This window comes from Caloenas nicobarica, chromosome 1 (genome assembly GCF_036013445.1).
Source record: "Caloenas nicobarica isolate bCalNic1 chromosome 1, bCalNic1.hap1, whole genome shotgun sequence".
NCBI classification, from domain to species: Eukaryota; Metazoa; Chordata; class Aves; order Columbiformes; family Columbidae; genus Caloenas; species Caloenas nicobarica.
Genome location: NC_088245.1, coordinates 113,999,693 through 114,014,796, shown reverse-complemented (window position 1 = coordinate 114,014,796; position 15,104 = coordinate 113,999,693). Strand labels below are relative to the sequence as shown.

At 35.4% G+C, this 15,104-nt stretch overlaps 1 protein-coding gene across 10 annotated transcripts in view; it reads left to right on the top strand.

Moving 5' to 3' along the window:
- The window catches only part of DMD (dystrophin), a 1,281,342-nt gene that overhangs the window by 523,680 nt on the left and 742,558 nt on the right, over nucleotides 1-15,104 (top strand). For all 10 annotated transcript variants that reach the window (XM_065627016.1, XM_065627025.1, XM_065626998.1 and 7 more), the window contains 2 exons: nucleotides 5,161-5,284; nucleotides 12,446-12,533. In XM_065627016.1, coding sequence (XP_065483088.1) covers nucleotides 5,161-5,284; nucleotides 12,446-12,533 — 212 coding nt within the window. The remainder of the gene's footprint in view (nucleotides 1-5,160; nucleotides 5,285-12,445; nucleotides 12,534-15,104) is intronic.

Sequence of the window (15,104 nt, the reverse complement as noted above, 5' to 3'; positions counted from 1 at the left end):
GCTAATAAGATGATACTAGTGGAATTTCTGAAGGAGATTTATACTTGGGATCAATCTAGTATTTTCTTTGATACCTTGATGTTCATTACAGAAACGTGCTGGTCATAATGTTGATGAGGCTAAACTGAATAGTATCACAACTGTAGAGGGAAGTCCAGAATGATGTTCAGAAAGGAAATAAAATTATTTGCAGACTGAACTAAAAAAAAATAGGAAAGGAAAAATATTTATTAGGATAAATAAGCTCTTGAATTAGGAGGTAAGAACAAGATTATTTATCAACTAACGGTTCATCATCTACGAACATAGAGGAGGAAGACAGGCAGCAGGGCAGTAGTTCATCAGATAATTATTCTGCCAATGGGCATCGTATACTGTAAGGTTGTTCTTTGACATGTTCTAGGCAACAAAGAGCTACAAGCTGAGGAACACCGCTGGTGAGCTGGACATTTCAGTCCGGCTGTGGAAATGCGGTAATTCAGTCATGTGGTTCTTGGATTACAGTCGTATCATTCCCTGCCAGCTCAATGTGTGGGCATATGGTTTTATATTTGCCCAAGATACACACTGGTGACATGCCTGGTGTGGTTTTGTTTGGGGAGGGGAGGAAAAAAAAAAATGAGGAAAGGAAATTGTGAGGCAGTTTCCATGTGGTGAAAGAGTGAAGTCCTGAAACCACAGTCTAGTCATGGTAGCAGTATCATAGTAGCAGTTTCATGATGACATTCATTCAATTTAGAAAAAAGATCACACACCACGATAGCCGCACGACAGTGGGGTAGTTCACAACTTGTGTTCCTTTGTGAAGTTGTACAACATTCAAGTTGTTTGTATAAAAATGTGGAAGGTTAGTGCATGCACACTACTGCGCTGTTATCACCTTACTGTGGCAGCCTGTAAAAAAGGGCAAAATAATGAGTTTAAAATATACCATTGTCTTTCACTAGATGATGTTGGCTGCGAGAACAGCAAAGGCCCTTATTAGGTATATTGCACAGATAGAAGCTTTATAGTTAGTCAGCTTTTTAATTATTAATTAAAATTGCATTTGTTTTTATTGTGAAACATGAACAAATTAATGCTTGCTATTCCTTGGTGGTTTCCAGAAGGTATTTGATTAGATAAGGGGCTTGTAGTAGAACTTAAATATCATACTCTGCTGTGTATTTGGGTTAGAAATTCCATGCACAAATAAAATTCAACTAAGTTGTGAAATGCCTTAAAGATGAGGTTTATCCTGTGTTTAATAAATATGAGGAAGAGAAGGGAAAGCTAGAACAAGGAATCATTTTTGAACAAGTAGTTGTGGGGATCTCAGCAAGAGAGTTTTGAATGAGAATCCAAAGTGAGCATGTGGCTTAGTATGATCCAGAAAATCAATTTATGGGGAACTTCCCTGAAAATTTTATTGTCATGGATTAAAAATGTGAACATGTTTTTTCAACATGCTCTGGATTAAAAAAAACACACTGTATTTGAACTCAGCTGAAATGTGCTGGCCTGTAGAGAGAGGGCAGTGAGAGCAGTAAAAGATAATAATCTCTCTTGTGGAATAGCAGAAAGAAAGACTAATTGGAAAAATAAACCATGAGAGCTGCCCAAAGAATAAATCCTCTGCTGCAGATTGAGTTTTTAGGTGAGGAACAAGCTAACGAGTACATTAAAGTAAGGTAATTATTTAGAGTAATTCTCTGAAGTGATTTGGTTTTAGTGTCTTCCATGGATTTATTTTAACAAATTTTACATGCACTCAACTTTATTGGGTCAGAAAGGTAATATTGCATTACTTTTAATGTCAAAAATATTGATGTACTTAGGAAATTTAAAGACTATATTGATCCTTTGATATCAATCTAGAGTTAATATAGTTTGTTACTGCAGGTGTGCTCAGAAAGGAAATGTCTAATCCTCATAGCAGAATGATTAAATATTGTATTCTACGTGTATTTCCTGATTTTATACAAGCCGAACATGAGAGAGAGACTATTTGTTTTCCAAGGCAATAGAAATATGTCCTTATGTTAAGGGTATGTATGTGCTCCAAAAAGCTACTTAGAATTAACTTTGATGTCTTCTAATCCTTTTCTGCTCCCTCTTTATAACCCTTTTTTGGGCAGGAGGCTTTGTTTGTGGAGGTATATTTATCTCCAGAAGAGACTGGAAGTGACAGAGCAATCTGTTACCTGAGATCAGCACTGTCAAGATGCTGTCTACTGGGGCTAATACTTACCTCCATCTGCTGAATCTGTGGGCCATTGGGTGTGTTCCTGATTATTTTGTTGTACTACCAAAGCTGTCCCAAATTCTGCCATTCCTCTTCCAGGGAGGATGTTGCAGAGGCAGGTGCTTAGTTCTTTTGTTTAAGAAATGGAGAAATGATCCACTGGTAAACGTTTTGCTCTGTGAATTTCCATCCTATACCAGGCTAATACCAGGCTATTTTACAGAAAGTTGGTCTCTGTGGTCCTACTTACCTGTGGCTTGAGAATGGAGCAAACACCAGAAATAATACAATTTTGCCTGCAGTCAAGGGAGTTTGGTACTGAGGAACTGGTAAACTTGTCTTCGTTGTAATCAGATGTCTGGTGTTCTGTGGTCTTCTCCAGTTTACTGCCGCTTCACGCCAGTGGTATAAAACATTCTAGTTACCTCAATAGCTGATGGCAGGGAGAGGGCCAACTTTAGCTACAGATTTAAGTAAGGTAAAACAAGTGGTCATTACTTTGTTGTGTACTTCGCCTATGTGTATTGTTGCTGACCAGGAAGAGAGTGGGGAATGGAGAGCATATTTGCAGCAGGGAGTGGCAACATTTTCCCCAGCCTGGGCTGCTAATTTTACAGGACTGGTTTGTACAGTGTTTACTGAGTTTGAAGAATGAAAGGTGGAGAGAGTGTCAGTCCCATAATATAGTCGAGAACTTACAGGCTGATGAAATTCTGTCTTGACCTTCAAAACAGGTTCCCTTGTTTCTCATTTTGCCTGTGTTGCTGACAAGCCCCGAACCAGATACTTGTATGAAACAGAGGGCAGTACAGCATTACTACTCTGTCTTTTTGAAAAAGGTGTACACTGAATTTGGTGGCATCCCTGTAGCTCAGCAATCCTCAAGTGTCATAACAGTCCTTAGGAAGCTCCTCTAATTTAACTGACCTAATGTATTCCTTACTGTGGACTTCAAGAATTCCTCTTTGTCCTAGAGACTACTTCAGTAGAACTTCACATCACTGATCATTCTTACATTGGACAGAGGTGTTGCAGTTGCCATTAAATCTTGAATACATTTAGTTCTATACAGCATTACATGGGGAAGAACTATTTTAAGATGTGTTGAGCAGTCTTACATGATAGTTGCAAAAAACACATTTTCATCATTCTCTTGCTGAATTCAGTGGGATTAGATATGCAGTTAGTGCTTGCAACTTGTTGAATATGTAATATTCCAGTTTTGTGTGGGAGCACTGGATTTCATAGTTTTGCTGTCTCCTAGTATTAAAATTTCACAAGAACATTTATTAAATATACAGTTATTATATGCAGAACAGAGGATAACATCATATTGCAAGAATTAAAATTGATCAGAAATAAAGCTGAGGTAGGAAGCTCTTAACTGGCAGTGCAGTTTGATTTCATGGATTAGAATCTGGTCCCAGCACAGAGATTCCCTGAACCACCTGGCAATTTTCTTTTTGTCTTCCACCTCTGAAATGTAATTCTTTATAAAATGAATATTTCTGCACCTTCCATTACTTTGCAATCATATTTTTCTCCGTTAGTGAGTGTTCAAATAGTATTATTAAGAATTGCTTTATCAAAATTATTCCTAAGAGTTTATAATTTGAATGTAGAATATTGGGCTGGGATTAAGGTAGGGTGTGATTCTTCTTTCTTCTGTTTTCATTATTTATTACTCAGTCTTTCACATCGTGTTATTAAGGGGGGTCACAAAGATCACAGTGGAGAAAGAATAAAGGGGAGGCATAAATATTAGATCAAACATGGAACTCTTTCTTATATTCACTTTTCATTTCTGTATATGTAGATTTCTGTAGCACCTGATCTTACCTTACATCCTTGTGTTTTAGTTCTGATACATATATGGAATATATTTTTATAAAATAATTAATTCATCCAGATATATAATTGCCATTCAAGTTCTTGGTTTTTGTTGATTTTCAGTTGTATGTAAATGGTACAACCTATATTTACAAAGCAATCTAAAAGATACAGCTAAATTTTTCCTATGTCTTTCTGTTTTATTGCTTTCATTGTATTGCTGCAAAAGGAAAATCAGTTACAAACCAGATATAAATATTTGAACATATAGTGCAGTAAATAAATGAAATCAAGAGATTGCAAAAAAAATGGTCTCAAGCCTCTTTTTTTAAAAATACAGTGTAGATACTGAATCACAGCTTGATTTTTATACAAATCAGTAATTTAAATATCTGCATATGATAACCTTCATTTTGAGCTGCTACCTTCAGAACAGGTCACAAAATTAAGATGAGTTTCAAAGGAGTTGGTGGAAGAATCTAAACTGTAATAAAAAGGACTCTGTAGTTAAAAAAAAAAAAAAGACAAAGAGTTGGGGATCTTAATTTGCAGTTTCTATTGTTTTAGCTCTATATTAAATTTGCTATTGATCAGTAATTACATTCTACAACACATTTGAGTCAATCAGAAGAGACTCTTTTCTAATGGTCAAATTTCGTGCTTGAATGTTCTCCATGATAGTGTCAGCACAAGCTGGGTTAGAAATCTTGCAAGTATGAAGACTGCATTTGATCAGCCAGGCAGGCCTTGCAACCTCCGCTGAACCAACAGGACTTGTGGTGCATTTTCTTCACTGAGAGCCACTTGTTTCATGTCTTGAAAAATATCAGCTTGTAAAATTAAAATCCTCCTCGTGAAAATTGTTGCATCTGTTTAGCCCTCAAATCAGGATCTTAAAAATGAGAAAGTATTTCTATGTTTCCAAATTTTAGAGTGAGTAATTTTATTGTGCTATCTAATGAAATATGGGATTTAAAACTCTTTTGCTGAGAGAAACTGCTGCTTATTCAGTTGTTTAAACAACCAGTTAAACATGTTTACTGTCAATCCTGTTTTCTGAAACTTTGTGGAAATGAAATGTCTTCTTGCACTTCTCTGTCTTGTAGGTTTGACTCGGATACAACAGAGCTCCATAGCTGGATGACCCGCTCAGAAGCAGTGCTTCAGAGTCCTGAGTTTGCAGTATATCGAAAAGAAGGCAATCTCTCAGATCTCAGAGAAAGAGTCAATGTAGGAGAAAGTACTTGTATATATGTCTGTTAGTTTGTATTAACTTCCCAGTGTTTTCAAAGTCCAAGTTTAAATGAGTTCAAATGTAAACTGACAAGCATTGATTGTCCGTATGTCCAAGAGAAATTTAGAAGTGCTCACTATTTCTGTGAATTTCAGATTTTGGCACCAAAATTGCTATACAGGCTGTTGGAATACATATTTTTTTTAATTATTATTCATACATCCTCATATTTAATTAAGGTATTCTAGATTCATGGAAGTCTTTAGTAAAGCTGAATCAAAGCCTATATGTTACTTCTTAAATATGCATCATCATTCTATCCTAACAGCTTAATTTATTATACATGCACAAATTGAAGGATGTGAAAAGTGACAGCTTTTAGTGTATGCTAAAGAAAATCTGTATCCAATTCTTTTTACAGCACTGTAAAATACATCTGAAAATCACCAGTCTCCACATACAAATAGATATACTTTTTTTTACTCTATTGTAGTACCATGCCTGAACCAAAAATGTTTCTTTTCTACTTTTGGCAAAATGAATTATTCCGTATTGCTTAAGGAGTGGCTGTGTTTGTGTATGTTTCACACAGTCTGAATTTAGCCCTTGAGAACTAAAGTATTACAAATTTTCTTCCATATTTATTTTTTGCAGATAGATACAAAAATGTCTGTATTTTCTAAGTCAGAGAAGGGGAAGTTCTTTTTATAATTAGCTTTTACAGTATCATAGTGTATCATGGAGCTTCATTAAAATATATGTTGATACATATTCCTAGAACAGAAACAGATGGAACAAAGTTACTATATTGAAGTTAGTGTCACTGCTGTTTTTTCTCACCGTCTGCTTGTCCATCATAAATCAGCTATGACAAGATTGAGGAACACTGAATTTTGTGACTATAAATATAAATTTTTAAATGTCATGTTAAAACATAATTTTATTGCAATAAATTTAATTTAATTGTTAATGTTGTCATATTGCTGGTAGTAAGTATCCATTAGAATGTAACATCAAGAATTTAGCTCATGGCACCATTTCATGTTATGTGAAATATAGATAAATAAATAAATATATATAAATGCAAAATGGATCAAAAATACAGAGAAGATTTGATGGGTTCAAATGGTTCCATACTGAAGTAATGGCATTCACCTAATACATAAACAGATATATAGTTGAGTGCTTCAATCTTAATTGTAGGTAAAATTAAGAACAGAAACAAAACAAAACAAGAAAGCTCCTGTCTCCCCTTAATATATTGCCATTGTGAGGAGCATAAAAATTTCAAGGATGGCAAATTAGCTGATCATGACCTACATGTTTCACTGGATACCTGCACTGTCGGGTTTCCCTAGCCAATATGATTTTCCCCCTCATATTGCCAGTTTGTAAGATTTAATGCAATCATTAAAGGATCCGGGAGCCATGGTTCACCTTCCTCCTTCTTTCCTTTCTTTGCTTCCGAGGAGGTGGTGATTGCTGCAAATATAGGGGTGGAGGTAGGTGAACCACAGACCCTCCTCTGGTCCCAGCTGGAGTTCCCAGCAGCCTTTGTTGGTGAAGATGAAGAATACGGGCTGGGAGGCCACTACCTACCACATTTGTTCAGATCTCATTTAGGTTGGTGAAAACATAATACTGGAGGAAGAGGGAGGAAGGGAAAAGGGTTTTGTAATTTGACCAGTGCATGGGCATTTTAAGTTTGAATTCAAGACACTGCAGATGGCATGAGATATTTCACATGTTTCTTTGACCGCCATGGAAAATGAATAACTGGATGGTTAAGAAACCAATTTCCAGCTTCTTTACTGAAAAGGAGCGCAGAAAAAGGATCTACTTTATATCAAGAGAGGTCTGAGACAAAGCAGTAACTCTAAATAGAAATAAGATAAATGAACAGGTATCCTTCATTAACATTGAAAATCTTTTTAAAGACCAAGACTGGTTTTGATTTCATAGAGTATCACTGTTTTTAAAATTAATATTTTTATTGAGAAAATCAAGTTACATGTAGAATTTTCTACATGTTTTAAGGGTGAAAGAACTCTGAAAGATGACATTTGACAAGTACTAACTACACGGATTCTGTGTGGAATGATTTTCAGTTAATGGAAGTCTTTTACACACTTTTCAAAAAAGAAAAAAAAAAACAACAAAACCAACAAACGGGTTTATAAAATGCTAGGTTTTAAAGCTTGTCCTGACCTGACATATCCAGGTCTGTTCTCTATCCATAAAACTAGTAGTCAAAGCAGGAAGTAGTGTCCAATTCGTTGATTTGAGCTGTTGCATTGTTGCTTGTTAAATTTTTTGTTTCCATGTTCTTCAAAATGAACCTCAAATCAATTGAAAATAAGATAGTGTGGGTTTTAGTTCTAATAAAGTTGTAGAACATGTAGGGGAAAAAAAAAAAAAAAGATGAAATGCCAAAAAGGAAAATATGTTAGTGATAATTGAAAAAGATTGTATCATACTGTCACACTTAGTCCTACCCCAGTGTTGTACTTATAGTTGCATGCGTATGACCACTTACATATGCATGCACAAGTCCCAGCTTGCCATTATTGGTTATCATTTAGTTTTCTCTCTCTATGACAATAAATGTATTGGTGTGGCACCGAACACCTGTGCTTGGCTGATGGCAGACTTGCTATTTATTGCCCACCATAGTAGCTGAGTCCTAGGGCTTTTTCCTGATGACTTTCTTTTCTGCTGTTCTTTTGAGAACAGGTTACTATTATAGTTGGGTGATTTTTTTTTTTTTTTTTTTCTGTGGCAGCTCACTCCTACGCATCATTTTTCTTAGGGGGGTCACTTCCATATGATACAGTGGTAGTGCATCTGCTGTATGATAGAGGAATGCAGACTTCAGAACCGACAGCCGCAAAGAAAGCTCCTTTGCCGTCATTGATGATTCATCAAGTTCAAAAGCCTGCTCCCATCCCAGCTCAAAGGAGGCCTGGGGGAGACAGAGCCAAGAGCAGGCTGTATGTAGTGCCCCAACTGTGTTTTCTAAGCCAGCTGCTCTTGAGATACTGGCAGGAAATTAGACTTTGGCAGATGTATTATGTAGATTGAATATATTAGACATCCACAAAAAGTCCATTCCTCTGTCTGGGGAGAAGCAAAAATATTTATAGCCATTCCCTGTGACACAATAAAGACATTTGCCTTACCTGGCCAGAGAGACTTGATGCCATAAGTACAGAAGTTTCATTGTGGAACAAGCATACTACTCCTAAATAATGAAAACATACAAACATAAATGCTGTAACCATCATTATGCTGCATCACACTTAAGATTTTCCTGTTAGTATGTATATTTTACCAAAATCAGACCTAATAATGACTTGGGCCTTTTCTGTTTTTCTGAAGCCATAATGAGCTTTCAACATTGCAAGTTCAAATATATGAAGGCCTAGGTACAAAAAATTAAAACTTGCCAGGTAGAAACTCTTGCATAACAATAAGTCAGATTTGAAACTATACATCAATAAACTAGTAATAAAACTCCTTGAAAGGAGTTTTGTTTGGCCAAGAAGAAGCACATAGAAATTCAGAATCAAGGAACAGATGTAAGGGAAAATGTCAGATATCTTAGACAATTAAATTTGTTCTCTTGGCATTCTCAAAGCCCCATTCTTGTTTGTTCACTGTGTTTTAGTGACCTTTTTCAGACATGCTTTGTTGGGCCTGGATATTTTAAGCTGAATCACTGTCAGAGCCAGTGATGATAGCGTTGCCATCTACTGCCCTCGGGGTAATTGGTCAGAGTCACAGGAGGTGAGGGAGTACGGCTGCCGTGCACCCTTTCACAGAGGTCTCAAAGTAGGATGTTGATTTGATATGAATAACATCCAAATTCTTCAGACCATCCATGTTTCCTAGGTTATGAAGTCATTAGCTGCCAACCAAAGTCTCGAGGTCAAATAAAATGCTCAACATTGTTAAAATAGACTCTTCACCTTTGGCTGGCATTTAGCTAAAGATGAATTTTTAGTGTTATTCAATCAGTTAAAACCAGGCTATTATAGATTTCCATTACCTGTTACAAAATAGTCCAAAGGAGAATTAATATCTGATTAAATGAAAACCTGTAAAGGTAACTTTTTTTTTTTTCCCCTCTCATATTGGTGTATTGTTTCTGAGGAATCTTTAATGGAAAACAAAGAGACTAGAAAAGATGAAAGTTATATGTTTGGAAATATTTTGAAGTGACTTCGTAGCTACCACAACTTTTCATTAAAAAAGTGGTGATTACAAGGTACAGAATCGGTTTCAAAACTTCACAAACCTCTTCAAACTTATCCCTTTGAGTAAAGGAAAAAAATGAACCAAACAGAGCCAAAGAGATAAATATGAGATGTTTACAGGGCCTCTACTCTCTTCATTTCTAGGCACTTAACAGGTGCTCATGGAAATCCTTCTTCTGAGGGGTTTAAAAATCCAAGACACAGTTTGCAGGTTTGGCAAACGACTGTGTACAGACTAGTGGCAGGACTATGTGAGTAGTACTATGAAGTAACGAGGGCAAACTTCCTCCAGATCAGGTAATTTGTCTTTGTTTGAGGAACAGGAGGACAGTCTTTTCTCCTTTGGCTGGCATTGTGCTTTCCATGTGTAAGGATTTGTCTTCCCATAACCAGTGTTAGACCTTTGCTTTTATAATATATGCAAATCACAAAAAAATGAATGGAAAAAAGCAATTGACAGAAAGTTTGAGATGTCCTACATTTTTGTGTTTAGTTAAGGGTGTCACATATAGTGCTTATATTTTCTATAAGGATCTGGAAATGTTAATCTTTCAGGAGGTGGACATTTCTCCACATTTTTCTGCACACATAGTATATTACTGGACACTGAAGGGTTCACTTCCACAAGCGTTGCTGTAATATCTCTTTTTTTTTAATTTCAAAAAGCTAATTTTTAGTATATTTTAGGAGGTTTTTTGTGATTTGTTTGTGTTCACTACAGTTGCATTCATGATAATTACACACCTGGTATTACGGATGGAGTAAAATTATTTTCAGTATATTTTAGGGCTTTTGTGGTTCCTTTGAGTTTTCTGTAGTCAGACTCATGCTAATTATAACTGGCATTATAGACAGAGTAGTATTAATTAAGATTCTGCAAGAAATTTTGGAGCTCTGAAGAGAATTAATAGACTAAGTTTGTATGTTTGTTTGGGTTTTTTTTAATTTAGAAAATATTTAGATTGTGCAGTGGAATGGAAGATTTTATTGATCTACGAAACTATAAATTATTAATACAATCATCTTTAACTCATTGGGATTAAACTTCATAAACCTTCAGTGATTAGTTGTATATTAAAGATTTGTTTATAAAATCCAAAATATTTTCATCCTTAATCCTTCTCTAAATATCCTTTCTTTTTATATTTTACTTATATAAAACTATATTATTGAAAGTGTTTAATAGAAACTTTGGCATATTGAATGCTGGCTATAAGTAGGCTGTGGAAATGTGTGAACTTAACTGAAAACTTCTCTTTAAAGCTCTGAGCATTTCCTCACCTAAGAAAGTCTTCTGGGGAGCTTTTAAGAATCACACTTTAGAAGTTATTTTAAGAGAATTTATTCAAGGGTGTTTATATTACTTCCTCCTAAGCATAGCAATCTATTTCAAAAATAACATTTTCAACTGTAAGTGTATGAGATTATTCTACTAAATACATTCTTAGCCACCTACTCGAGGTTTCTTTCCAGCTGTAAGGAACCTTTTCCCCTGAAAAGTCAAGTCACACAGAATACACCTTTGTTGTGGAAATAAACACGGTCATTGGGAAGCCTAGCAGGGTTAGCCAGAGAAGCTGTAACCAGAGTTGTGTATTATTTTTACGTACACGTCATGTAGGGTTTGTGGTGGAATATCCTTTTTGTACATGTATATCTGCTGCAATAAAGTGAAGGACTCTGATTTATGGGAGACTATGTTGGTCAAGATCTCTGAGAGGTGTTATAGTTTCTTTTAATTTTGGTATCAAACTTGGTTGTGGCTCTATGCTTCTTTGGGCTTCTGATTTAGAGTTTCTAAATCACTCCTGGATTATACACCTAAATTAATTTAAAATCAATAGAGTGACTTCACTATATTAATTATTATGTCAGATCATCAGATCTGTCAGATCTGTCAGATCTAAAATGATTTTACTTTCCATCTATATTGCTATCAACCCAAAATGAAATTCGAAACTGAGATTCCTACTACATTCAGAAAATTTAGCAGCCAGCCATTATCAGCTAGGCTGAGTGCTAGCCTGAACGTGGGTGAAAATTTTTTCAGTACAGAAAGGTGAATTGAGAGTATTAGATACAATACCTAACTAGAAACCTGTGTTAATTGTGCAGTTAACTCTTGTTCTTGCTTAGTAGCTCATATATGGATGTCTGCTATATATCAGAGTCACAGAATGCTTTGGGTTGGAAGGGACCTTAAAGATCATTTAGTTCGAACCCCCTTGCCAGGGACACCTTCCACTAGACCAGGTTGCTTAAAGCCCCATCCAGCCTGGCCTTGAACACTTCCAGGGAGGGGGCATCCGCAGATTCTCTGGGAAACCTGTTCTAGTGCCTCACCACCCTCATAGTGAAGAGGTGTATGTTCATATATGTGTGTTGGATGTCTACTTTAATATGCATTTTACAGGATTTTTTTGGACAACAAAAGAGTAGAGTAAGCAATCAAATGGTATATGGGTTCAATAATATAGTATGCCGTGAAACCCTGTGATTCGGTTAGCATGCTCAGTTCTTGCTGTTATCAATAGGAGCCACATGAGAAATTAGTAAAATCTGTTCTTCCACAAGGAATTTCTGTTGAACATATATGTCTATTCTGAATATTGGGCTTTGAATAGCTGTTAATTTGTGTGTCTTTTATTTGTCTGTAAAATACTGACGTGTATAATTTGTCAACTCTGTTGTGTTCTGATTCTCAGTTTATATGTTTGTCTTTATGACTGACTTCCTTCTTGATGGTATGTGGTACTCGCTGCTTTCATTGAAAAGCAGGAGGCTGGCAGGGCAATATGACAGGCTAAATGGTCTTGAGAAATCAGAAATCCCTAAGATTAATTACCTTTTTTTCTTCAAAATCCCTCTTTTGAAATACTCACCTTTCCTGTTGTGCTGCAGGCCATCCAGCGAGAAAAGCCTGAGAAGTACAGAAAACTGCAAGATGCCAGCAGATCAGCTGAGGCCCTGGTGGAACAGATGGTGAATGGTAATTACATGGGAGTTGATTTAGATAATCTTCTTAGGGATTTGATAAATGCACAGGTTCATATTTATCACAAGAATTATATTGGCAAATATTGTCTAAATGTAACAGTAAAATAATATTGCTTTATATTTCTTTTATTTCTGAATGTTAAATCTGTTAATTAAAAAAAAGAAAAAAATCTTGCTGCTTTAGTACCATGAAAAGAAATGTGTGTAAAATGTGCTCACAGTAATGAACTGTATATTAACAATCTGTTCTGCACAGAGACTTAAGTTGTAATCGTATTTTCTGACTGTGCTAAGCTTTTGAAGATATATTAACTCATCTGAGTTAGAAAGCTCTGAAGGTGTTACTGTGAACAGTTTGTAAAAAATGCTTTCTGACTTATACAATGTATGTTTTGTAAGATACATATTGCTGTAATGTTCTGTATCATAGAAAAATATAACATTTTATTGGGATTTGGAAGAGATTTTTGGCATTTGGCTTTTCAAAGATAATAAATGTCAAAGCTTATACAAGTCTTAAAAAAAAAAATGTAGTTGTAAGCTTTTTAAAATTTTTATTATTGATTTTTCAAAAAAACCCCCAAACCTGTTATGTCATTCTTTTGAACTTTAGATATCTTTGAGGGAAAAATAAAACTAAAGAAAGGTATATGGAAATAAAATTGTAAGTCATTCCATTGTCCTTGATATTAAGGAATGTCTAACTTTCCAATAAAATATGCAACACAGGCCAGTATCTGTCATACTGATATGATTACCAGAAATATAGATGTTAAATGCACTGAGCTTCAGAAGATGTATATATGTATATTATTTTTTTTTTATATATAATGAAGAACCAATAATTTAATTGCTAAAAATGAAATCTTCAAAGTTTGAGGTACTAACTGGCCAAGCTAAACAAATTTGATGGTATCATAACATTATCTTGCTTACATATGAGGGTGTTGTGTTTTAAAAGTGACCACATTTAATTATCATTACTGTAGCAACTCTTGCAAGAGTTCCCTTCCTAGGCTCAGAGAACAGACTGAAGACAGTCTGGTAACATTTGCACCCTCTTTGAAATCATTTGAGCAGTTTTCCATGGCTGATCATATAAAAAATTCTGGCAGTTTTTTTGGCCATATTTTCTGCCTGGGAGAACTGGTTGTACAGGACTTTTAAGGCAGTATTTGAAATTCGTGTGACACCACATTGAGGTTATTATTTTGGGTGGAATCTGCATAGGACACATTTAGCAGTGCCCCACTCTTCCTTTGGCCAAATGCAGACTTGCACCTCAAGAATTCCAGCTTCAGTTTTTTTAGATTACATAGTACTTTCTGGTAATTTCAAGTTGAGTTGAAGAACTCACTAGCACATTATATATTACTTTTCTGGTACCATGTCTAATATCAAGTAGATGAACATTCTATCTTAAATATTTTCATGTGGTTTTAACTCAAGGTTCTCTTTTTCCTCCTTCAATTCGTGGGTCCATGCTTATTCATGGTTTACAGATGTTGTGATCTCAACTGTGGCTAGTTGTACACATAAATATTTCCAATATCTCCCAAACCACACCTTTTTTTAGGAAGCATATCTTCCAGTTGGGGTGTAAGCCAGTATGACTTCATCTGTTCCCTATAACTGCTCTGAGCTCTGCATCATGCCATATATCGTCACAGCCTTGGTAGCAAGAATATTCTAGCAGAGATGACAGGATAGTTGCCTGTGAAAACGAAGACCTTTTTTTGTAATGGTTTTAGACATGAAACTTCCTTTGAAAAGAGAAATCTTTCCTCTGGACTTGAAGCCTTAAAAATTTATGGGACTTTCAGCTACTCCACTGCTGAAGGCAGTTTGAAGAATAGTTAAGAAGTGGTTAAATAATGCAGTGATCACCACCAGGTATGAGTGATAGAGAGCAGAAGTTGATGTGGGACATGCAGTCTTCATCTCTATTATTTGTTTCTGTTGATTTCTGGATTCACTAAGAACAAGAGGAAAGGATATAGCATAGGAATGTTTTGCTGAACCTCCAAAATAAGGTTCAACAAAGCAAGCTGAATATGCCTACATACCTTCCTCTTCTAATGCTGGAAGTCTTTTCTGTAATATGGGAAGGAACTGGAATTAAAGTGCCTTTATGGATTTGTAGGACACATGCGGTTTAAAGTCTAGTGATATAGAGCAGTTGTGAAGTCAAGTCATGACAATTTTAACTGCATTGTTATTTTTTACTTATTGTGTATCAGTTAGATCTGGACTAATAATTATTAGACTCTTAGGGTTCCAGTTTAGTGCTATCACTAAATTTTTGGCTTTACTTACATATAAGATGTGCTTCCACTTTGTTTGTAAACAAGATTCTGAATGAAACAGAAGAAAAAGAGCATTAAAAGATAGAAAGTCCTGGTGGATTTAAGAGTTCAGAATGGTGGTGAATTTCATTGTTGTATCACTTATATTTATTTTCTTGCTTTTAATTTTATTGTGATAGGAGAGGGAATAAGTAAAAAATAGGATTCAAATTCCAAAGAGAATTGGATTGCTTTATTTAGGGTTTCATTTAGTTGTT